General features: G+C 43.2%; 1 protein-coding gene across 9 annotated transcripts in view; it reads right to left on the bottom strand.

The window, feature by feature from the left end:
* The window catches only part of RAB3GAP1 (RAB3 GTPase activating protein catalytic subunit 1), a 199,230-nt gene that overhangs the window by 65,961 nt on the left and 107,383 nt on the right, over positions 1-25,886 (bottom strand). The window contains exons 21-27 of one of the 9 annotated variants that reach the window (XR_008522745.2): positions 25,781-25,884; positions 25,531-25,646; positions 23,967-24,069; positions 20,926-20,946; positions 19,889-20,093; positions 13,069-13,330; positions 12,223-12,420 (exon numbers count right to left, since the gene is read on the bottom strand). Coding sequence is in view for 5 of the 9 variants with exons in the window: in XM_063712764.1 (XP_063568834.1) it covers positions 13,170-13,330; positions 19,889-20,093; positions 23,967-24,069; positions 25,531-25,646; positions 25,781-25,884 (689 nt within the window). In the remaining 4 variants the exon portion in view is untranslated. Of the gene's footprint in view, positions 1-7,064; positions 12,421-13,040; positions 13,331-18,355; positions 20,094-20,925; positions 20,947-23,966; positions 24,070-25,530; positions 25,647-25,780; positions 25,885-25,886 lie in introns of those variants that run through there. The other 8 variants (XR_008522744.2, XR_008522746.2, XR_010135969.1 and 5 more) reach the window with 8 other exon arrangements.

Genomic DNA, 25,886 nt, shown 5'->3' with positions numbered 1-25,886 from the left:
ATAATTCCATATTGTTCATACATCATTTTCTTGACTTTGTCCACCTCTTCCTTTAGCTCTTTGAACATCTTTAAAACAGTTGTCCTAAAGTCTTTGTCTAGGAAAAAGTTTTCTACTATTTGGTCTTTCTCAGAGACTATGTCTGGTGATTTAATTTTTTCCTTTGAATTAGCTATACTTTCCTGTTTGTGTGCCTTGTAATTTTTTGTTGAAAACTGGACATTTGAATTTTATATTTTGGCGGTTCTGGAAATCAGATTCTCCTCTTCCCCAAGTTTGTGGTTTACTGGGTTTGTGGTTGTTATTGCTGTTGTTTTTTGTTTCTTTGTTTTGTTTTTTTTGTTTTTGTTTTTTGTTTTTGAGACAGAGTCTCGCTCTGTTGACCAGGCTGGAGTGCAGTGGCGCGATCTCAGCTCACTGCAACCTCCACCTCCTGGGTTCAAGTGATTCTTCTGCCTCAGCCTCTCGAGTAGCTGGGACTACAGGTGTGCACCACCATGCCTGGCTAATTTTTTTGTATTTTTAGTAGAGACAGGGTTTCACCATATTGGCCAGGCTGGTCTCTAACTCCTGACCTCATGACCCGCCCACCTTGGCCTCCCAAAGTGTTGGGATTACAGGCGTGAGCCACTGCACCCAGCCTGTTGTTGCTGTTTTTACTGTAGTCGGGTGACTTTGTGCCAGGTATTCACCCAAGGTGTAAATTTAAGCTCTTCTTGGGTATTTTCTGAGCCTAAATCTTTCCCTGGACATATGTAGTGACTTTCTGAATTCCCTATATATGCAGCTGCTTTTTGATGTTCCATTATTCAAATGTGGCTCCCAAAAGGGAATAGAGGGAATAACGAAGGGGGCGGGAGGTAACAGCCTCTGGGTCTTTAAATATTCTGAAACCTACTTCAGATGGTGAGGTTGCAACAGTGGAGTCTGCCTCTGTGTCTGCACCTCCATGATCAGAAGCAGCATTCAGAACATAGATCCCTGATATCTGGAAGACAAGGTCCTTATTCCCTTCTCTAAATTCCACAAGCTGTGTGCAAGCTGCACCAAGTACACGTGCATGACTGACTGCCATGGAGCTGGGAAAAGGGGATGGTTAGCCACTACTGTGCAAAGAGCTGAAATTGACCAAAATTAATTGCAATTTACTGTCCAAGCCTTCTTTTGGCAGCTGCAAGCCTTTGAATAGACTCCAGAGTTCCAGAATAGTTAAATCAAACAGATTCTGCCAGTGTAATTATCTAGATAGGGAGACAGAGTCCTATATTTCCCACGCTACCATCTTGCCTGATGTCATCCACATATGTAGTTTTAAATTTTTTAGTAGCTGCTTTAAAAAGTGAAAAGGAACAGATAAATATTTTAACAATATATTTTACTTAAACCAGTGTATCCAAATATGATTATTTTAACATGTAACAATATAAATATTGGTGATTTTTATACTAAATATTTCAAAATACATATTGTATACCTAGAGAACATCTCAATCAAAGATTCTAAATTTTCAATGGCTAAAGTGAAATGTAGCACTACCAAAACAATAATGTTGTGCTTAGCAGAAAAATATTTTATTCTGCTTTAGTTTCTAAATTAATTAAAAGTTAACAAAATTAAAAATTCAGTTCCTCAGTCTGGCAGCGTGGCTGTAAACACCCACTTCCAAAACAAGGGATGTGTGAGGTAAGGTTTGATTTGGTTCTCTTTTCTTTTTTTTTTTTTGTTGTTGTGTATGTGTGTGGGGTGGGGGACAGAGTCTTTCTGTGTCCCGCAGGCTGAAGTGCAGTGGCGTGATCTTGGTTCACTGCAACCTCTGCCTCCTAGGTTCAAGCAATTCTCCTGCTTCAGCCTCCCTAGTAGCCGGGATTACAGGCACCTGCCACCATGCCCAGCTAATTTTTTTGTACATTTAGTAGAGACGAGGTTCCACCATGTTGGCCAGGCTGGTCTTGAACTCCTGACCTCAGGTGATCCGCCCGCCTCGGCCTCCCAAAGTGCTGGGATTACAGGCATGAGCCACTGTGCCCGGCCGGGTTTACTGAAGGGCATTCTGTTCCTTCCTTTTTCAAAATGCATACTGGATTAGGTGAGATGGTTCCCATGCAAGGCAGGCTTCAATCTGTAGAAGGCTGGGAAGTCGCTGTTAAAACAGAAGCCTCCACAGGGAATCCCTCCAACCCTCCTAAGACTAACCCTCAACCTGTGGGTGAGTGGTTATATCTTCTAGGCCATAAGCTTCCAGCAGGGATGGAAGCGTGCACAGCCATTTCGTGCTCGTCTTCTGTTCTGGAAGCAGCAATGCTTTCATTCTCAATCCAGCATAGAGCCTGCCACTTCTGATAAGAGCAGTGCTGGCAGCAGCTTCAGCTTCAGCTTCATTTTACAACCCTGAGAAGTTCTGCCCTGTTTGTGGGGATTCGTGCTGTGAACATCCATGCAGTAGAATTCCTGCTGCTTGCAGGAAGTTTTTAATAGAGCTGATTGAGCAAGACAAAGAGGACTTCTGAATTTTTTAAGGTTTTTAATTTTTCAAATTTAGTACAAGATGGTAAGCCTCAGGAAATGCAAATTAAAACCATAATAAGAGGCCGGGCACAGTGGCTCATACCTGTAATCCCAGCACTTTGGGAGGCTGACGCAGGCAGATTGCCTGAGTTCAGGAGTTTGAGACCAGCCTGGCCACCATGGTGAAACCCCATCTCTACTAAAAATACAAAAAATTAGCCAGGTGGTGTTGCACGCGTCTGCAGTCCCAGCTACTGGGGAGGCTGAGGCAGGAGAATCGCTTGAACTAGGGAGGCAGGGGTTGCGTGAGCCGAGATCTTGCCACTGCACTCCAGGTGGGCAACAGAGTGAGGTTCCGTCTCCAAAACAAAACAAAACCATAAAATGATACTATTTTACAATCATCAAATTTTTGGTAAAAGAAAAAAAATATTGTCTTTGTCAACAACACCCAAGAGCCTGTAAGGATATAGACTAAAACAAATCTTCATCCAGAACTAGTGGGACTGTAAATTAGTTCAGCCACTTTGGAAAACAACTGGACATTATTAAATGAAGTCAAAGGTGCAGATCCTTCACTGAATGTACACACTAGAGGAACTGCATATGATGGAGGCACCACTCCCCGGGTTGCTCAGAGACCACTGTTTGTAACAGCAAAAAGTCTGTTACAAACCCAAGTGTTCATAACAGAAGAATGGATAAATTGGATATATTCACATAATAAAATACTATATAGCTATGAAAATTAATGAAGTTATGTGTATCAACATGGTGATGTCACATATACAAAGTACAACAGAAATCAGAACGAATACATACACTGTGATTTCACTTACAAGAAGGTCAAAAAGAAGCTAAACTGGATAGCAGGTCAGGCGCAGTAGCTCATGCCTGTAATCCCAACACTTTGGGAGGCCAAGGTGGGCAGACAGCTTGAGGCCAGGAGTTCGAGACCAGCCTGGCCAACAAGGCGAAATACTATCTCTACAAAAAATTTAAAAATTAGCTGGGCATGGTGGTGTGCACCTGTAGTCCCAGCTGTTTGGAGGCTGAGTGAGGTAGGAGGACGACTCGAGCCTGGCAGATCAAGGCTGCAGTGAGCCGTGATTTAGCCACTGCACTCCAGCCTGGGCAACAGAGTGAAATCTCTGTCTCAAAAAAAAAAAACAAACAAAAAAACCTCAACTTGATAGCGTATTGTTTGGGAATACATTCCTATGTGGTGAAACTATAAAGAGAAGCAAGGCAGCCTACTTGTGGTGACTCACACCTGTAATCCCAACACTTCGGGAGGCAGAGGTGGGAGGATTGCATGAGGCCAGGAGTTCAAGACCAACCTGGGCAACATAGCAAGATTCCTTGTCTACAAAAAAATTTTAAACATTAGCTGGGTGTGGCGGTGCACACCTGTAGTCCCACCTACTCAGGAAGCTGAGGTGGGAGGACCTCTTGAGGCCAAGACTTAGAGGTTACGGTGAGCTGTGATCACTTCAATGCACTCCAGCCTGGGCAACAGAGTGAGACCCTGTCTCTTAAAAAAAAAAAAAAAAAAAAAAAAAAGCCTGGGCGCGGTGGTTCGTTCACGCCTGTAATCCCAGCACTTTGGGAGGCCGAGGTGGGCGGATTACAAGGTCAGGAGATCGAGACCATCCTGGCTAACACAGTGAAACCCCATCCCTACTAAAAATATTAAAAAAAAAAAAATTAGCCAGGTGTGGTGGCGGGCACCTGTAGTCCCAGCTACTCAGGAGGCTGAGGCAGGAGAATGGCGTGAACCCGGGAGGCGGAGCTTGCAATGAGCCGAGATCACGCCACTGCACACCAGCCTGGGTGACAGAGCGAGACTCCATCTCAAAGAAAAAAAAAGAGAGAGAGAAAGAGAGAAGTGAGTCACAGGTTAAGAGAAAACCCAGAGAGTGGTTACCTGTTTTCTTTAAGGTACAGTCATGCTCTGAAGTTTGGTTTAAGTCACAGTGATCACTGCCATTCTGTATACCTTCCAACATACACATATTTGGAAATCTGAACTATTTCATAACAGAAATGCCACTAGCTTAGCTAAAAGGAATTATAGGAAATATACTTCTCTACAGACTCATGTGCATGCCCAATTAATTAGTCATATATTGTATATCATTTAGGTGGGTTAAAGAGCAGTGTAAATAAAACATGGTCCCTGCCCCTCAAGAATGTTCCATCTAGCAGATTCAGAGGCTTGCCCATCTGTGGCACAATGTATCCTGACAGTCACAGCTGGCCTCCTCTGTGCAGGCAGGAAGTAATTCATTAGATTAGCTAGCATGAAGGCTCTGCCCTATTAAGTAAGTGTAATGGGGGGTGGCTCATAAGTGGGGGTGTCTGAGGAGTGGGCCTGACCAATTGGTAAATTGGATGATTAGTTTGAAATGGCAGGATTTCAAATACATGCTTCACCCATTGTGTAGTTTTGCTGAAAATCAGTTCTGAATCTTAGGAGTTCTGTGGCAAATAAAAGGCAGACATCATATCCTCATTTTGCCACTGGAAGAATTGAGACATTTTCTGGCTTACTGTGTTCAGAAATACTTGGTACATGGAAATATCCCAAAGGAACCCTGGTGGGTTTATACTTAGTTCTGTGTGTCCTCGTGTTTAACAAGCTGAGCATGCTCAACCTCGGAAAGTGCAGGTCTCCTTGGGTGTTGCTGGCTTCCAGGCCTGCTGGGGGGCATCATTTTGGAGCCCATGCCAGTATTTTATGGGTAAACTTTTCATCCAGCATCCTACTCCCACCTCCCCCAAATGCTCTTGATTCTGAGCAGCCATGGGCCAGGCCTTTGCACCTAACAGCTAACATTTTGATAGGTGTATTGCTGGAAGGCTCAAGAGCACATGGATCTTCAAAAGGAAGCAAATCAGGATAGCTGAGGAAGAAAACACCAATTCCAGTGCTCAGTGAGAATGTATACAATTCCTACTAAGGCAACTGCTCTATGGACTGTTTTATCAGTCTGATTAACAGAGGGACCAAATACATCCTCACAGTCAATTGACATGATCTCTGCCCTTACCTGTTGTTATTCTATTTTTATGGTTATTTTTATTAACAAGAAAACTACTGTTTCTAGTGAACTTAAGATGGCTGAATATCAAACCTAACAATTTAGGATGTTTTCCCAGAGTCTTCCAATCATTCCTCCGAAAAATGAGGGAGCATTTGATTCCTAACTTCCTCTTCTCCCTTCCCACGACAAGCCATAGAATTATAAGCACAGGTATAAATATCTTTCAGCTGATTAAATGGTGTCCTGCCAAAAGAAGATTTGTTTTGAGTATAATTTCTTGGATGCTCTTCTAAAGGAGAATGATCTTTCTTTAGAGGCCTCCATGGAAACGCAGTATTACATTTTCCATTCTTTTAGAGAAGGGTAACAAAAGAACTATCTTCCTGCTGAAATCAAGAAATCGAGGGTCGGAGGATCCTAAGCTGTCCAGAACCCTATGACTGAGTCAGCTGGTAATTCCTGGTGAGAACTTGGCGTTTTCAAAGCCGCCTGGGCCGGATAAGTCAGGAGGTCCAAAGCAGCCTTCCAGATCAAGTCCTGCAGTGGAAGCACCTCCTCCCGTCCTCCCTCCAAATCAGGAAATGTGCTCAGAGCTGGGTTTGGGGACAATTTGAACAGACAGTCTTTGTTCCCTGCCCAGCACATTCCCACCTGGTGGGAGCTAAAAGCCGCAGCAGGGAAGGGTCTATCCCTCTGAGGGTCGGGAACATAACGGGGCTGCAGCGTTCGGTCCCTTTTGCTCTTCTGGGTGCCCTGCTTCTTGTCCTGACCCTGGAACCCAACCCTGTGCTCCTGGAACTTACATACTCTTCCTGTCAAACGTGAGCCTTCTGTGAAAAACAATGCCTGGTTGAAGTTTCCCTGAGAAGCCTGCTTGTTTCAGACACTGAGATCTGCTAACAGCCCAGATGGCAGGATCTCTGACCAGCCTCCTGTCGTTGAAAAAGGCTGCTTGGGGAAGGTCTTTTGTTGAGAGGATGCATTAAATCCTTCTCAGTGGGGTCAGCCCCAGTCCTTGCATAAATACTTCCTGTGGAGTCAATCTTGAAGGATGGGTAAATCCCAAAAGGAGGGCACCCTTCCTGAGCTCCAGAAGACTTGCAGCTCTTTCCCGTACTCTATGCAGCTGCGGCTGCATAGAGGAAATTTATCCTTTCCACTACTGCAGGCCAACAGGCGCTGTGAGAAACGAGTGATGAACACGATCGTGTTTCTGCAGCACTCGCCTACCTGTGACTCCCAGAAACAGTAGCATCCATGTACCCGGAGAGCAGCAGCCCCAGGTGGCATCTTCCCATGGCCACACCCAGCCTGGCCTTCCCTAAACCCCCTTCCACACAGCCACCAGTGCTGGGTTTGATCACTGAGAGGCTGAATCTCTGTCATGTGACTGAATGACTTACTGACCATCTGTCATTATTTTAGGGAAATATTTGTTAAAAGGATTTTTTTATAAAGATAGATGACTTTCCTAAATGCTTATGTAAATGAAATAGTTTTTAAAAATTACCACTCACAACCATAAATATCCTTTCTTTGTTGTGTGTGTGTACCCACACACATAAAGATATACGTAAGACATACACAATAAAACTGCACTGTTATAAAGGTTCTCATAAATTGGAAATTGGCTTCCGTCCTCCACTCAGGCCCTGGCTAAAGCTCTTATCCTACTGGAAGAAGAGGAGACACGGAGGGGCTGGCGAGTTCAGGTGGCAAAAGAGAAGGCCCCGCTGAGGCCCGGGGTGGAGAGGCAGAAGTGGGACTCCGCATTCCCTCATCCTCCCTAACTCATCCCTTCAAACCCGGCCGTAAGATCCAAAATTGTCCCCATCACTATGCAAGCTGCCGCCAGTCTGCATAAGCCAGACCAGCTGGGGGCTCCCAGCTGGACCCTCAGACTCAGGCCTCAGGCTCGGCGGGCTGGCTGCAGCCTTTGCATCGACCACTTGATAATGCAATCCTGCATCTTCTGTGATGGAAACTTTCAGTCCCGCATTAGGTTAGAAATATATACTATTTTTATTTTATTTCATTTATTTATTTTTGAGACAGAGTCTCACTCTCACCCAGGCTGGAGTGCAGTGGTGTGATGTCAGCTCACTACAACCTCTGCCTCCCAGGCTCAAGTGATTCTCCTGCCTCAGCCTCCTGAGTAGCTGGGATTACAGGTGCGCACCACCATGCCTGGCTAATTTTTGTATTTTTAGTAGAGACAAGGTTTCACCATGTTGGCCAGGCTGGTCTCAAACTCATGACCTCAAATGATCCACCTGCCTTGGCCTCCCAAAGTGCTAGGATTACAGGGTGAGCCACTGTGCCCGGCCTAAATATAAACTATTTTTTTAAAATAGTAAAATGAACAGCAGTGTACCTCCCACCTAGCTTAAAAATAGAGTCTTCCCTCTGCCTTTAAACCTGGTCCCCTGCTGCCCAAGTACGTTCCCTTTCCTTCCCCATAAACAGACCCACTCTCCTGAATTGTGTGGAAAGCAGCCCTTTGCTTTTCTTTATGGGAGTATCACATATGTGCATATTCCTAAACAGGTTATTGTTGAGTTACTCGTTTTTGACCTTTAGATAATGAAATTATACTGCATATATGTCCCTGTGACATGCTTCTGCCACTCGGTTTTACCTTTGTGATACTCACCATGCCAATAAGTGTAAAGTAGTAGTTCATTTCTTTTAACTATTCTGATATAAAATAATTATCCTTTCCACTGTTGAAGGACATCAGAGTTTCCAGTTTGTGGTTTCTCTAAAGTGCTGCTGTGAACATTGCTGTTCATCTCTCCTGGTGCCGTGTGCAAACACTTCTCACACTTGGATGTGCATCAGAGTCACCTGAAGGGCTTACTGAAACCCAGGTTGCTGGGCCCCAGCCCTAGAGTTTCTGCCTCAGTAGGTCTAGTGGCTGGAGAATTTGCATTTCTAACAAGTTCCCGTGATACTGATGCTGCTGGTCTAGGGACCACTGCCCTAAAGTACATCCCAGGAGCAGAGCTACTGCATTGTAGGGTATGTATGTGTTCAAACCTTATTAGGTAATGCAAAATTATTTTCCAAAGTTGCACCAATTTGCAGTCTTGCCAACAATGAATATGAGTTCCTGTTGCTCAGAATCCTTGTCAACATTTGAATATTGTCTAACTTCAAAATGTGTGCCCATCTGGTATGTGTGAAATGGTGTCTCGTGATTTTGATTTGCATTTTTCAAAATACTAATGAGGTTGAACAACTTATCCTGTGTGTTTTGCTCATTCCTCTTTCCTCTTCTATGAGAGACCTCTTCCTATCTTTGTGTGTGTGTGTATTTTGCTATTAAGTTTTTAGTCTTTTCTTACTGATTCAAGGGAGGGATTGTAAAGTCTGTTCTGCATAATAGTCCATATTGGTTGTCTAGGTACAAATTTATTTTCCTAGTCTGTAGCTTGTCTTTTCTCATTCTGTATTTTCCTAGTCCTAGCTTGTCTTTTCTCATTCTGTATTTTCTTTTTCTTTTTTGATATGGAGTCTTGCTCTGTTGCCCAGGTTGGAGTGCAGCGGCGCGATCTCGGCTCACTGCAAGCTCCGCCTCCCGGGTTCACGCCATTCTCCTGCCTCAGCCTCCCGAGTAGCTGGGACTATAGGTGCCCACCACCACGCCCAGCTAGTTTTTTGTATTTTTAGTAGGGTCAGGGTTTCACTGTGTTAGCCAGGATGGTCTCGATCTCCTGACCTTGTGATCCGCCCACCTTGGCCTCCCAAAGTGCTGGGATTACAGGCGTGAGCCACGACACCCGGCCTCATTCTGTTCTTTCTTTGTTAAACAGAAGTCCTTAATATTAATGGAGTCAAGTATATCCATCTTTTCCTTTGTGGTTCATATTCTTTGTGTTTCCTTTATGGTTCATATTCTTTTGTGTTTATTTAAGAAGACCTCCCTGCTTTGGAATTTTAAAGCTACTTTCCCACATAGTATTCTAAATGTTTTATGTATTTGTGTTTTACAGAACAGTATTTAGTCTACCAGAAATTGATTTTTTGAGTAGGGAGTGATGTAGGGATCCAATTTTATTTTTCCTCATGGGATACAAGGATAACCTCTCATCCTTGTATGAGAGGTTTATTGACTATTCCATCTTTTCCCACTGATCTGCCTTGCTGTCTCCATCAAAACTCAAGTTTCCTTATATGGACAGTCTGCTTCTGAACTCTCTATCTGTTCTATTGGACTACTTTAAGTCAGTGCCATGCTCTTTTTTTTTTTTTTTTTTTTTTTTTTTTAACTTCTGTTTTTTGGGACAGGGTCTACCTCTGTCAGCCAGGCTGGAGTGCAGTGCAATCTCAGCTCACTGCAGCCTCAGCCTCTCAAGTAGCTGGGACTGCAGGCACATGCCACCAAGCCTGGCTAATTTTTCCTTTTTTTTTTTTTTGAGACGGGTTTCACTCTGTCACCCCAGCTGGAGTGCAGTGGCATGATCACATCTCACTGAGCCTCAACCTCCCAGGCTCAGCCTCCCAAGTAGCTGGGACGACTATAAGCATGCATCACCACATCCAGCTAATTTTGTATTTTTTGTAGAGACAGGGTTTTGCCATGTTGCCTAGACTGGACTCAAACTCCTGGGCTCAGGAAATCTACATGCTTCGGCCTCCCAAAGTGCTAGGGTTACAGACGTGAGCCACTGTACCCAGCCATTTTTACTATTTTATTTTTATAGAGATGGAGTCTCGCTATGTTGCCCAGGCTGGTCTTGAACTCCTGGGCTCAAGTGATTCTCCTACCTCAGCCTTCCAAAGGGCTGGGATTATAGGTGTGAGCCACCATGTGCAGCCTTAACTTTTGCTTTTAATTGACCATAAGAATTGTACATATTTATGGGGTACAGTGTTTTCATACAAGTATAGATTGTGTAATAATGAAATCAGGGTAATTAGCATATCCATCACCTCAAACACTGTTGCAGGAAGTCAGGGACCCTGAATGGAGGGAACGGCTGGAGCCGCGGCAGAGGAACATAAATTGTGAAGATTTCATGGACATTTATCATTTCCCAAATAATACTTTTATAATTTCTTATGCCTGTCTTTACTTAATCTCTTAATACTGTTATCTTCGTAAGCTGAGGATGTATGTCACCTCAGGACCGCTGTGATAATTGTGTTAACTGTACAAATTGATTGTAAAACATGTGTTTGAACAATATGAAATCAGTGCACCTTGAAAAAGAACAGAATAACAGCAATTTTTAGGGAACAAGGGAAGACGACCATAAGGTCTGACTGCCTGTGGGGTCGGGCAAAAAGAGCCATATTTTTCTTCTTGCGGAGAGCCTATAAACGGATGTGGAAGTAGGAGAGATATCACTAAATTCTTTTCCTGGCAAGGAATATTAATTTTAATACCCTGGGAAAGGAATGCATTCCTGGGGGGAGGTCTATAAACGGCCACTCTGGGAATGTCTGTCTTACGCAGTTGAGATAAGGAGTGAGATACTCCCTGGTCTCCTGCAGTACCCTCAGGCTTACTAGGGTGGGGAAAAACTCCACCCTGGTAAATCTGTGGTCAGACCGGTTCTCTGCTCTTGAACCCTGTTTTCAGTTATTTAAGATGTTTATCAAGACAATACGTGCACCGCTGAACATAGACCCTTATTGGTAGTTCTGCTTTTGCCCTCTGTCTTGTGATCTTTGTTAGACCCTTATTAGTAGTTCTGCTTTTTGCCCTTGGAAGCATGTGATCTTTGTACCTACTCCCTGTTCTTACACCCCCTCTCCTTTTGAAACCCTTAATAAAAACTTGCTGGTCTGAGACTCAGGTGGGCATCACGGTCCTACTGATACGTGATGTCATCCCTGGCGGCCCAGCTGTAGAATTCCTCTCTTTGTACTCTTTCTCTTTATTTCTCAGCCGGCTGACACTTATGGAAAATAGAAAGAACCTATGTTGAAATACTGGGGGCGGGTTCCCCCAATAAAACACTTGTCATTTCTTTGTGGTAAGAATATTCAAAATATTCTCTTCTAGCTATTTTGAAATAAACAATACAGTATTGTTAACTATAGTCACCCTACTGTGCAATAAAACACCAGAACTTATTTCTCATATTTAACTGTAACTTTGTACCCATTAACCAACTTCTTCCCATTTCCTGCTACCCCCCACCACCTCCCCAGCCTCTGGTAACTACTATTCTACTCTCTACTTCTACGATACCAACTTCTTCAGATACCTGATATGAGTGAGAACATGCAGTATTCATTCTTCTGTGCCTGGCTTATTCACTTAACATTATATCCTCTCTGTTCATCTATGTTGTCGCAAATCACAGGATTTCATTCTTTTTTTTAAATCACTGAATAGTATTCCATTGTGTATGTGCACCATATATATATATATATTTTGTGTGTGTGTGTGTGTGTGTGTGTGTGTGTGTGTGTTTTTTTTTTTTTGAGACAGAGTCTGCCTCTGTCACCCAGGTGTGGAGTGCTGTGGTGCAATCTCGGCTCACTGCAACCTCTGTCCCCCGGGTTCAAAGGATTCTCATACCTCAGCCTCCTGAGTAGCTGGGATTACAGGCATGTGCCAACACGCTGAGCTAATTTTTGTATTTTTAGTAGAGGTGAGGTTTCACTATGTTGGCCAACATGGTCTCGAACTCTTGACCTCAAGTGATCCACCCACCTTGGCTTCCGAAAGTGCTGGGATTACAGGTATGAACCACCATGCCGGGCCATGGACCACATTTTTTTTAATCCATTCATCTGCCAGTGGACACTTTGGTTGATTCCACATCTTGGCTGTTGTGAACAGTGCTGCAATCAACATGGGAGTGCAGATATCTCTTTGATATGCTGATTTCCTTTCCTTTGGTTAGACATCCTGTAGGGGGATGGTTGGATCATAGGGTAGTACCATACTCTTTTATAGTATAGCATTACAGTAAGTCTATCTTATAGAGCAATATCCACGACCTTATTCTTCAAGAATTGCTTGGTTGTTCATGGCCTTTTGCACTTCTATATACAATTCAGATTCAACTATTCTAATTTCACCAAAAAACAGTATTTTGGGGATTTTGTTTGGAATTATATGTCATTGTGGGGAGAATGGACATCTTTGTGGTACCCTATCTTTCTGTACAAGAACAATGGTATGTTACCAAAATAATATAACAATGGCAATATTGACATTCTCAACTTAAATGTCTTTTAATTCTTTTTCAATAAAGGTTCATGATTTTCTCTCTGGAAACCTTGCATATCTTTTGCCAAATTTATCAGTAGCTCTCTACCACATCTGATAGAGTTCGAATTTGAAAACCTAGAATTCAAATTTGAAAACCTGTCTCCTAATTGAAAATGTATCCCCTAAATCAGCTCTATGGCCACTTTGCCAAGTTCTGTCCTGAGAAGTGACCCAGCTTTTGTCTTTTCTCTCCGTCTGAACACACAGAAGAAAGGAAAAGTTAAGTGGGTAGCAGGGGAGCAGGCCACTCATAATTTCTACTTAACACAGATTTTTATTTACCTGTGAGAAAATGATCTGCTCTAAGAGCATATACAATTTGGGTATTTGCAGAGGTCTCAGATGAAATCTTCAGTGATGAGGCCACATCTATCCCGGCTCACTCAAGGATTTTTGGTTGCATTGTTTCCATTACAACCCAGCTGGATCCTTGCTGGGCTCCTGCCAGCAGCTTCCACATGCCTGGAGTGGGTCGGCTTTTCCTGCAGGTTTGCTTCTATGCCAGCTCCTGGGAGCAGCTGTCTACCAGGACACACCTGGGGAGCTGATAAACACACAAAAGAAACATGTCTGGCTCCCCAGCCAGATGGCAAAAACCCCTGAGCGTTTTGGACAGGTTTGCTTTACTGATGGGACAGCATTAACCCTGCTAACACCTGTGTTGGGGAAGCCTTCTTACCATGTCCCTCGGTGGCAGGGAGGGAGCCTACACACTTATTCAGGGTAATTTGCTCACCTGGACTAACCCCCAATGGGGATATTTCAGCCTCCTACTTGAGTCCCTAAGAGGACAGGCCATTGCTTGTGTTTTTTTCCCCAAAATAACAACAGGAGTCAAGAAAATCAGTGAAGACTATTTCTAGGCTGCAGAGTCCACTGCTGACAGTGGAAAGCCCTGTGCAGAGACAGCTACCTGCCACTGGGACAGGGCAGGATAGGGCACATCCCAACCCAGCCTCAGTGGCAACGGAAGCCCTTGGGTGGGACTCAGCCACAGCCACAGCCACAGAGAAGGCTGGGCCTCCCACCGTCACACTCCCTTTGTGATGTTGTGACTTCAGTCCCAGAATAGTTTAGGACGTTTGGGAAATTCACACTCTAAAAATATTTCATTTTTTCATATAGGCAAGATAACACAGCACAGTGACAGTGGGTTACTAAGAATGCATTTCCCTCGTTATGTAACATGGGCAAAAATAGTGTTTTGGGCCAAAATAGGGCTGAGAAAGAGGAATGTGAACAAATAGCATGGACAAGTCATTATTTACTCAAATCGTCCTGTGGCTGGGGGGCTTTGGAAGAGCTTTGATGGTGTCCCATCACTGATGGTGTCCCATCTGGCCACAGCCGAGGCCACCTTTCTGAAGCAAAGTTTAATGGAAGCAAAGGTGTCTGTAGAGGAGGCTGTTTAAGGCAAGGCCCTGGCCTGGCACACAGGCAGGCTGGGAGACTCCTGGATGAGTGAGGGATGGAGACCGCCTCCTGGGACAACATCCCATTTTGGGGCACATGCTGAAGAGGAGGGGCCATTCCAGAGCACAAGTCACACAGCGCTCCTGTCATGGGGCTTGTGGGTGGGCTGGTGGCAGGGTCCCAACCCTGAGGGGCTGGGCCATGTCCCCACCCTCTCCGGATGGGGTCCCAAGTTGGGGGTCTTCTGGTTCAGCTGCATCCTTGGCTGCTAAGGCCAAGAATGCTCCCTGCAAGAGGGGGGACTTTCCACTTTGGAGGGATCTATCCATGACCACCTGTCAGACATCACAAGCTGCCAGGGGACGAGTTGGCAGAGAAGTTGTGCTTAGATGAAGTAGCTTGAGTTTGTGCTACAAGAACTAGCCAAGTTCCACTTTTGAGAGCCAGAGAAATGCCAGCGGCAGAGTCCTTGGGCTCCCGGGAGCTAATATTCTCAAACTTAGTCTCATGATGCCAGATGGCCGTAAATTAGAGGCCAGAAGATTTAAACACAAGAGTGGGGCCTCTTTTGCGATAGAGGCATCAAGGCATCCATCCATCCATCCACCCACCCACCCACCTCTATGCGTTACAGCGTGCCCAGAAGAGAGGAGCTGGCAGTAGGGGCCAGGACAGTAGACGGGCCACCTGTTGGACTGAGGCAAACTGGCAGCTGCTTCATGACCTTCTCCCCTTCCACATCCTGCCCACCAATGCCTGGCAAGGAGCAGTGCAAGAAACCCAAACCCCACCTGGCTTGGGGCAGAAGTTTTAAGTGCACCCACCCTGCTAGCAAAGGGGTACTGAGGCAGCCCCTTCTCTATTCTTTCCCAGTAAGAAGTATTTGCCTCTCTCTGAATGCATTTGCTGCTCTGCATAGACAGACACAACAGTCGCTTCTTAGTCCTCATCTTATTTGTCATCTGAGTGGCATTTGACACAATTGATCAATTCCTGCCCTCTTGAAGTATGTTTTTTCTTAACTTCTAAGACATCACACGTTTGGTTTTCCTTCTGCCTCAGTAACTATTTCTTCATCTTTTCTGTCAGTCTTTGTCCTCCTCTTCCTTTCTGCTCAATCCCCAGACCTCTTCTGCTTGGGTGACCTCATACTGTCCATGGCTTAAGTACTATCTATGTTTCCCAATTTATTATATTATAAGTCCTAACCCTTTCCTTAAGCTCCAAACTTACATAGCCAACCGCTTGGGTATTAGTTATCTATTGCTGCATAATAAATTACCCCCAAATTTAGCAGTTTAAAAATAAACATCTTACACAGTTTCTGAGGGTCAGTCATTTGGGAGTGGCTTAGCTGGTGGTCCAGGCCCAGGGTCCCTCCTGAGGCTGCAGTTACCTGCAGGCCAGGAGGATCCACTTCCAAGCTCACTCATGTGGCTGTTGGCAGGGACCTTCCATTCCGCACCATGTGGGCCTCTCTTTACGAACCAAAATAGAAGTTGCAATGGCTCCTATAACCTAACCTTGGGAGTGACATCCCAACACTTCCTCCATGTTCTGTTGGTCAGAGACTAACCCTGGTACAATGGGTGTGGGATTGGGGAACTCCACAGGGTGTGTGAGTTGGAGGCAGGAGGCTGGCCACCACAGCCACCTAATAAACCTCTCAAAATTAACATGTCCCAAGCTCAAATTCATCACTCGCAGCAGCCCCACAACTTGCTCTTCCCTGTCTTCTCCATCGTAGTAAATGACAGCATCATTCACTCAGGTCCCAAACCTTCAAGTCATCCTTGACTCTCAGACCCTCATTGAATCCATTGGTAAATTCTGCACATTCTGCCTTCAAGATCTGTATCAAATCTGATCCCTTTTACCCTCCATGGCTACCACACCAGTCCAGAGTGCTCTCACCTCCCCTCATCTCACTAGTTTCACTACTTCCACCCCAGCCTCTGCAGTGTATTTTCCACACAGTGGCCAAAGGGATTTTTTTTTTTTTTTTTTTTTTGAGACAGAGTCTCACTCTGTTGTCCAGGCTGGAGTGCAATGGCATGATCTTGGCATTGATCTTGGCATGATCTGCAACCTCCACCTCCCGGGTTCAAGCGATTCTCCTGCCTTAGCCTCCAGAGTACCTGGGACTACAGGCACGCACCACCATGCCCAGCTAATTTTTTTTTTAACTTTTAGTAGAGACAGGGTTTCACCTTGTTGGCCAGGCTGGTCTCGAACTCCTGACCTCACGTGATCCGCCCGCCTTGGCCTCCCAAAGTGCTGGGATTACAGGTACGAGCCACTGCGCCTGGCCCCAAAGAGATTTTTAAATGTCACATCATGACATTCCCTGGTTCAAACTCTCCAATGGCTTCCCTTCTTAATCAAGAAAACAGATCTCAACTCCTACAGCTTTGCACATCTGGCCCTTGCACGTGTGCAACTTTCTGTCCTGCTCCTCTTGCCCTCACTCCCCTTCAGCCACACTGGCCTTCCTCCTTCTGTGCTTCCCACGCGCCAGGTACACTCCTGCCTCAGGCTTTCAATTGCCCAGTCCCTGTCTGCAGTCTTCTCCTAGTCATCTGTATACAGGACGCTTCCTCACTTCAGTCTCTGCCCAAGTGTCACTGCCTCGTAAGCCCTCCCTTATCAAACCTCCTAGAAGACAGACTCCCTTCCTAGAGCAGCTGTTGATACTTGGTGTCCCATACTGTGAGCTTCCTGAGCACCAGGTCTTCCACGTTCTAGTCACTGCTGTCTCCCTGACGCCTGGCACATAGCAGGTACTCAATAAACATTTGCTGGACTAATGAATGAAATATAAACATAAATGCTTAGGGTTTCAAAATACTCCAACTTGAAGAAAAGTCTGAATTATTACAGTGGTATAGGAATGTATGGGGGTAGAAGGGCCCTGGAGAGGCCATTTCACAAGCATGTGCACCTCTTAGGAGCACGGTCTCAGGCACACAGGTGGATTAAAAAACACATCGCAGTTGTAATTGCCACCTTCCTTCTAAGGAGCAGACAGTTTAGCTCAAGATCTAGGACAGCTGTATACTTTCTTAGCATCTCCTCTCCTGCCAGAGTGTGGCCTTTCTAAAACCCACCATGTCACTCCCCTGCACAAAACCCTTCAGTGGCTCACTACCGCCCCAAAGGCAAAGCCCTAACTAACTTGTAGCTGCGGCTTCCCCCAAACTTCTTGGTCTTGCCTTAGTTCACCTCACCATCTTCATTTCTTGCCCCTTCCCACTCTAGATACCACACTTCAGCCAAACAGAAATGTTGGCTCCTCCCCAAATAGACATTTTCCCTTATTTCTGGGATTTTGCCCATTCCATTCCTCTGCTTGTAATACGCTTTCTGCCCCTCCTGTCAGTTACCTTTTGCCCCAACTCTCACCCTAGAGTGGGCTTCAAGGCTCCTTCCTGGCAAGAAGGGAGGGCAAAAGCCCCAATGTGCAAGGACTTGTCAAGTCTCTCTCTGTTGACCAAAGAAAGACATGGCCGAGACCAGATTGAAGAGGTGGAGAAATAAAGCACTTCACAATGAAAATTATGATTTCACTGCACGCAGGGCTGGAGGAATGCCTGGTTCTCTGCAAGCCATTTCCCATACGCCCCCCACATGCTTTCCCCAGTGCCTACTCAGCTTCTGGTCTCAATCCCAAAATCACACCCTCTGGGGTAATTTTCCTGATCCCGAAAGCCTGGGTGAAGAAACTCCTACAACACTTTATGACATTGCTGCATTTATTACTCCACACTGCCAATGAATACATGAATGTAGGATTATATTCAATTGTTTGTAGGATAAATGCAGGCCCTCCGATCCACACGGCAGAGTTGCCTATACTCAACATTCTGTGGCAACGTAGTGTCAGTTTTCCCTGTAAGGGAGTGTGTTTTGGTTTCTGTTTTATCTTCATTGCTTGTACTGTACCTGACACAAAGTGGGTACTTAAAAATATCTGTGAAATAAATACATAACTATCATAACAATAAAATGGAGTACTTTAAAAAGGCACAAAGAATGTTCTTGAGACCACTGCCTTGTTAGGCTCAGCAGGCTGCAAACATAAGAGCTGAGACAGCACAAAACTACATGAAATGAGACTGAAATGCCTCAGCAAGAGAAAATGAAAGAAAACGCCACAGAAAGCGACACTTTCCTTTTATTAGATTCACAATGCCTTTGTAACGCCCAACCTCTCCTTTGTAGACTTTTTCTTTGTTAGAAAACAGACAAACTGTGTCCTTAGGAACTGTCTTCTACTTGGTACAGCACTGGCCTCAGGCCGCCTGCATCTGCGTGGACCAGTAAGAATGAAGTCCAGCAGCATAGAGAAAAGCATCATAAAGGCTGGGAGGTCATCCCCCAGGGCCTCCCCTACTTCACATACACAGAGACGTGTGCATATGTCACACACACACACACACATTATATACAGATACGTATTTTTTTTTACAAAAATAACAGGGTTTGCACAGCTCTATTAATTCTTTAAAATTACACAGGCAAGGTTTATGCTTCAGTATAACTATTTTTACTTTGGATTTATGTGGGAATTTTAGGCCTAAAAATAACTTAAGATTACCAAGCAGAGGCCATCTAGCGACACAGACACAAGACATCTTGAGCTCCATGAAACTAGAAATGTGGTGATGTCATCCTCACATGGGGGGGCTACGCATCCCCATCGATTATTTTAACTACAATACAAAAGCAAAATAGTGTGTTAAAATAATCCTCTACTCAATGCATTAGCACATATACCAAATTATACTACCTGCATGACAGTCTCTAGGTACCAAGACTGTATTTTTGCAAGTGCTATTCTCTACTTCATTAAATACAGTACCCAGCCAGCAACCACAAAAAGAGAACGCATGCTGTACAGCAAGAGAAGGGGAGGGAGACGATTTTCAGGGCCATAACTTACATGGCAACCAAAAGAAAAATAAGTAAGACAAATCTCATAAGACAGATATAAAACTAATTTGCAGTGACATTTGATATATAGTTTTATCAGAAGTAATATATTTAGGTTACAGTTACATGAAAAAGAGAAACTACGTGAAATTATAGGCTTTCTCCTAGAATATCCAAAATGTTCATCAACAGTTAATTAGTACAAGAAAGATGACCACCAGGTAATTGAATAGACAGAATGTCATGTAGTATTTTAAAAACAGATTCTGGGACTAGAAGCTACCACCAAAATAGCCAGAAATCTGAGTTAACAGGTCCTTTATTTTGCACACTTGCTGCTGATATATAGAACCACGAAGTGTTTGCACAGACCACGAATGCAGCCACTAGCCTAGAGGCCGGTCACATAAGAGAATGCGATGAACACCATCCCGCCAGGGTGAGGACAGAGTGTCTGATGTGTTTGTGTCCCCCCCACTCCATGTACAAAGGCCATCTCTAGGGCAGAAATCTCTCAACAGCTCAAACCCATTCTCAGTGCCCCCTCCACGAAACGACACAGCTCAAGCTTCGTGCTGGGAAGTCTTTCTCATGCTGGTTTGATTCCTGATCACCCAACTGGACAGGGCCCTCTCCAGGACCTCCCAGGTTCTCCCTGGTACCTTCCCTCCCGCAGGAGAAGGCAGCACTGTCTCTGAAGCCACCAACGAGTAATGCTAGAAGAATCAGAAGAAGGAAGTATCTGATGAAAAGGCACCTGCAAGTCTAAAGTCCTCTTTGGTGAGAACACTGTACATCCGCTGAGGCAGAGCTTTGGAGTAGGGAGCAGGGCGCGGCACAGTGGTGCGCAAAATGAATTCTCGGCCAGCAGGGGGTGGGAAGTCTGACACGGAGTTCTGCCTTCTTTCCTCTGGGGAGCCCATTCTCTTCAATTCCTCCTCTGGTGGAGTCATGGCTGCAGCCTGGAAAAGAATCAAATGCTAAAGTCAAAAGCAGGTCAAATGCTAAACTCAGATGCTTTTGAAGGACAGATGAATTAACATAATAAAGATATGAAAATGTCCCACGTTACTCAGTAATGCAGTCAGCTATATGCTAAGATTACTCAAAAACCACATAACACAGCAAATGCAAGAAGCTTGAGACACTGCATGAGCAGCCGGGCTGCAGACAGACAGGAGGGATGATGACTGCCAGGCAATCTGCTCTGAAGAGAGAAGGCCATATTCATACATCTGATGAAAAAGGACCTCGGAGCTGTGCTGCTTTCTATGTTTCTTCCAGCAATGACCCAAGTCTACGTCTGACAGCCTCAGTCCAGTAAGGAGCTGTTTTTCTCCAGAGTGAAAAGATGATTTTCATCTTGACTCTGGGTTAGAATTTTTTAATTGATTCTTTTTAAGGTTCACTTGCCAAATTAAAAGTGGGGGCATTGGTCTTGCTTGCTGGGCAGCTAATGTGATGCCGAAGTGATAGAGGCCCATATAGCAATGACCACAAAAGAGAAGTTCTCAATATTAAAGGCATCTATTTTTTTCATTGAAATGACATAAAATGCATATTCATTTATAGCCTACAATTTTAATTCTGATTACTGCACTTTTTTTAATACCATCAATTTGGAAAAAAATTGTTTTGGCAATGGAAACATTGAAATCATGTTGCGCTAAACATCAGCAAGGTAGGTAAGCCAAATCCAGACTGTGAGAGAGGTGGTTTAGTGTTAATGACCTTATGAAATTAGAGGGATGGGAAGGAACAAGGAACTATGAGGGGCAAAGGCTATTTTGTTACCTCATCAGAAGATTCAGTCAGCTTGAGAAGGGGTAAGAAAAGAAACAGTGATGAAAGGGAAACAAGCAAGATGGTTTAAATAGGGCTAGACAAGGGAGTTCAGGATTATTTCAAAGACAGTATGCACTACATTATGGAACATGATCCTATCAATAGAATATTCAAGACAAAGTCACACCAAACACAGCACACCTAGCTGTCAACTACAGCAGACATCTACCACTACTCACGCATCCATGGCTCAACAGGTGACATATGATGTCATTTAATGGGAGAAATGACCAACAAAAACCTAGCTCCTTTACTGGGAAGTATGATGCAAAAAAAAAAAAAGTGTTCATGGCTTGAAAAATAGATATTCCAGTGAATTTAGGAATAGGTGCCTAAGAGTTATTCAATCTAGCAAGTCTGAAGCGAAATCCAGTCAGTCATTTATTTGCTGAATTCCATTTAAGTATGTACATACCAGAGATACCTATAATCATGATAAGGCTTATTACTATTTATAATTTTAAAGAAAAGTTATAAATATATAGAATTACTATAAGCTATAAAAACACCAAGTGAAATTACATCACAACTTTTTTAAAAAATGTGTTAAAATCTTGACTAATTAGTAAAATTGATATAAAGTATCAGCTAATGAAAAGAAAAGTTACATGAATAAATTCTAACAGTTTACTTCAGCCAGACATTTAAGAACTGAGTTTAAAAATGTACCAACCAGATGCTTGTTATATGTATTACACAGTCTATCAATTCCCTAAAAACATTCAATACAAGGTCTGAAAACTTTAAAATTTTTTCTTAAATGACATAATGTAGATGGATGTACAATTTCAGTAGCCATTAAGGGGGTTAGCTATACAATGAGGCTACTGAAAGATGATATACTATGTTCCTGTATTTAGTGATTTTGAAAGATATCTTAAGTATATTAAGTGGAAAACAAGAATAATGAAGTAATTATATAATATAACCCTACTTTTAAAATTATATATACATATGTATATACTAGATGTTAAACCATCAATGGGTAGTGAGATTATGTGATTAATATTTTACTATAATTTTCTAGGCCAGGTGTGGTGGCTCACACACACCTATAATCTCAGCACTTTGGGAGGTTAAGGAAGGAGGATTGCTTGAAACCAGGAGTTCTAGATCAGCCTGGGCAACAAAGTGAGACCCCGTCCCTACAAAAAATACAAAAATTAGCTGGGCGTGGTGGTGCACGCCTGTGGCTCCAGCTTCTTGGGAGGTTGAAGTGAGAGGATTGCTTAAACCTAGGAGTTCAAGGCTGCAGTGAGCTATGATCGTGCCACTGTACTCCAGCCTGGACCACAGAGTGAGACCCTCTCTTTAAAAAATGAATAAATAAATATAAAAGTTCCTATATTGTCAAAGTTTTACTTGCAGTCAGTAGAGGGGGTAAGGAGGTTATTTCTATTTTGGGGAAAATAATTTTGCTTAGTTATCTAAAATAAGTAACAATCTCAGGACTAAAAACGTAAATACTTCACATTTTAAATCCTCTTAACACTTAACTTTTTTTTTTTTTTTTGAGATGGAGTTTTATCACCCAGGCCAGAGTGCAGTGGCATGATCTCAGCTCACTGTAACCTCTGCCTCTCGGGTTCAAGTGATTCTCCTGCCTCAGCCTCCCAAGTAGCTGAGATTACAGGTGCTCGCCACCACGCCCAGGTAATTTTTGTATTTTTAGTAGAGAAAGGGTTTCACCACGTTGGCCAGGCTGGGCTTGAACTCCTGACCTCAGGTGATCCACCCACCTCGGCCTCCCAAAGTGCTGGGATTACAGGTGTGAGCCACCGCACCCAGCCAACATGTCATTTTTTAAAAATGATCAAAGAGGAAAGAATTTTTGCAATATGAGGAACATTTATATTGGTAGCTAACAAGGAAATGTGCTTGTAAGCTTCTAGGTAGTGAACTGGATAGATATTATCAGATGTGGAACCAAACTCGGTTCTTGTTTTCATGCCAAAGAGAAAAACAAAATAAATCAAAGCAAGCATCTATTGTTTGCTAGAAGTCTAATTTATAAGGAAATAAATATTTGGTTATTAATTTGAAATTCTGAAGTTTAGGGAGCTGCCCCATAAACAAACTCAGATTTTAGCTCTTGCTAATAATTCCTATCGTGTATTTGGCTATGAATATGAATATATTAACTAGTTGTACTCCAGACCAACTCTACAGGGATTATCCAGTTGTTATTCCACGTGTAGACCCATAGAAATTCTTTTTCTTATTTGTTTCTGAAAATTACTCTCTCAAAACTGGGTCATTCTAGTGTAATCACAGTGCCATATAAGGGGAAGCGTGTAATTAGGGCACATAACACCTTTATCAGAATCCCTAATATTAATGAGCCCTGAACTGAGAATTATCTGTGGGATGCCAGAGCCCTTAGCCAGTAACCAAAATACTATATAATTTTAAAATCTTTACTTTCATTACTAGAGGTAATGGTTATGATAATTTTTCAAACTGGGCTTTCTTTCTGTGCTGAAATCTGTTTCCATAGCCCTAAAAATCTGAAGTTTTCCTCTTCTTTTCTAGGAAACCTCAAAGGTAGATCTCCTCACCATTACAAGAACAATTATATTTATAATTCAAGCTGAGTTGTGACTCCACTTTGCCCTACATAGGGTTTAAAGATGGTAAAACTGAACTCCATTCTAATTTGAAAGTACCTGTGAGTAAACATTTTTTCCCACAGCACGGCCCTGGCCATTGCTAACTGAGTCCCTGCCAGCTTCTATAACAGTGGATTTTGGACTCTTCTAATTTTTAAAATTTAGGTCCTAGAATACACTTATCATTTTAATTCAACATGCAGGAAATCAAATGGATTTCAAAGACTCAGAAGTCATTGTTTCTTCAGTGTTCAAGCCCAATGCCCACACTTACACTCAGGTGACATGAGTGTGGTCAGCCACGTGTGGGAACTAAAACAGCCTCTTCCCAAGTAGAGGTCTGGAGAGATCATGATGGAGTCAATACTGACTCTCACATACCCTCTGGGCATTCACAAACAGCTTGTGAATGATCCTGCCAGCATGTCCTCTTCCTGCACCGGTGACTAACACTTCAGGCTGCTCCAGCAGGCAACTCACAAACCTAGGAGAGAGAGACAGGCAACGAAAGGGTGGAAAGTGAGCTGTCCAGGCCACTGGGCGTCCATCCTCCCACAGGAGTTTTGTGGACAAATCCTCAAGCTAATACTGGCTAAACCCAACAAGGTTGAAGTGAAATTTTACAGCAAGATAAGATTGACATTTGGAATTATTATCGACTTAACTGACAATCTTCCTGCTTTTTCACCTGTGCTCATAAAAAATGTTTAAAGCCTATCTCTGTCAAAGTGTAAGAAAAAATATTCAGTCTATTTTTTTCAGACTAGAAGCTTAGAAAATGCTAGTTAATAAAAGATGAAAATTTGTATAATATAAACCAAGTTATATTTATCCAATAAAAGCAATGATCCATATTTGTTTTTGTTTTTTTTAAGGGGTGTGTGGCTGTGTGTGCACGCACACGTGCACATATGCTTAAAATACTTGTGTTGGGCAAAGTCGCAATTGTAAACTGTGCCATTAGATGCTGGAAACACTGAACTTCCAAGTATGTCACAGATAACGTATGGTGGAACTAACAGAGTTGAAGGCACAAAGCCACCAAGCCTGCACCACCTGCTCACTAATTCATACTCTACTATTTTAGAAACGAGTCCCTTGATTAGAGCTTATTCTTCTCATTTAAAAGGAAGACATTTTCAAGAGCAAAGCAGTCTGGGAGAAAACTTCACCTAACAAAAGACATAAAATTCAAACATGAACTTGTTAAAAGCAAATGCCTTGCCATTAGCATCAATAATGCCATTTATTATAGAATGGCTAATGAAAATTTTTAAATGATGACAAATTTAAGCCACTGAACAAGCTAATTTGTAAACACTTTATCACACATTAAAACAATATTGTCCTTCCAAATAACATGGGCAAAAAATGAACAGGGCCTCACACTGATCTAAGCTCCATTGGGAATAGTGCTGAGTCTCATAAAGAGAATGCCCCAAACATTTGCTTCATCTGAGAAAAGCCATCTGGTCAATCTTTCAAAACATAATCGCAAGGCACATAGGATGTGTACCTTTGCTATCACAAATCTTGTTTAAAATAAACAACTAGGAATAGTAAGCAGAAATGGTTTCAGCACCTGCACCCTGTGGTCAAGGAATAGCTGAAAACAAAGTTTTGGGGCAGGGTGAGCAACACAGTTAACAGCTCCTCCACAAGAAATTCCAGACACCACATCTCCAAGAGCAAACCAAGGAATCCCTAGAAAAGGAGGCTCTGGGAGACTGTTTCTAAAAGTGGGAACAATGGAAATACCTGGTAGAGACTCAGAAATACAGGAGAGGTCAAATGCTATGATAATTATTTCTGTCTCTAGACAATGCTTGTTTCAAATAATATATGAGTACCACAAAAGAGTCTTAATATCCTATTACAATTTTTCTTAAGAGAGTGGTGGCTTTTCCTACTGCAGACAAAACTGAATTAGCCAAATAGCAATTACCTTTCAAGATCTTCCTTTTCCTCCTCCTGTTCACATTTCTCAGTTCCAAACTTGGCTTTTAATGACCGAGCTCTGGCAATGAGAGCTTCCACATTAGTAATCTGGTGAATGATTTCCTGGCGGTGGAAAAGGAAGAGGCATACGTTGGGAGATGGCAAAAAAGCAAAGCCCTTTGAAAATGCATCTTAAAAATTATTTTTGCCAACTGAGGAGAACACTTGGCAAGATTCTGAGGCTACATCAAACTTACTTCCAATTTCTTGTCTTCTGGATTGGGGAAGTGCAAAACTTTACTGGAATGGGATATTATCTGCTTTATGATCTTCTTAACTGAAGAAATGTTTTCCAGACTTTCT

Source organism: Pongo abelii, chromosome 11, assembly GCF_028885655.2.
Source record: "Pongo abelii isolate AG06213 chromosome 11, NHGRI_mPonAbe1-v2.0_pri, whole genome shotgun sequence".
In the NCBI taxonomy this organism is placed as follows: Eukaryota; Metazoa; Chordata; class Mammalia; order Primates; family Hominidae; genus Pongo; species Pongo abelii.
Note: the sequence above shows the minus strand (reverse complement) of the source record. Positions and strands in the feature narration are given on the sequence as shown.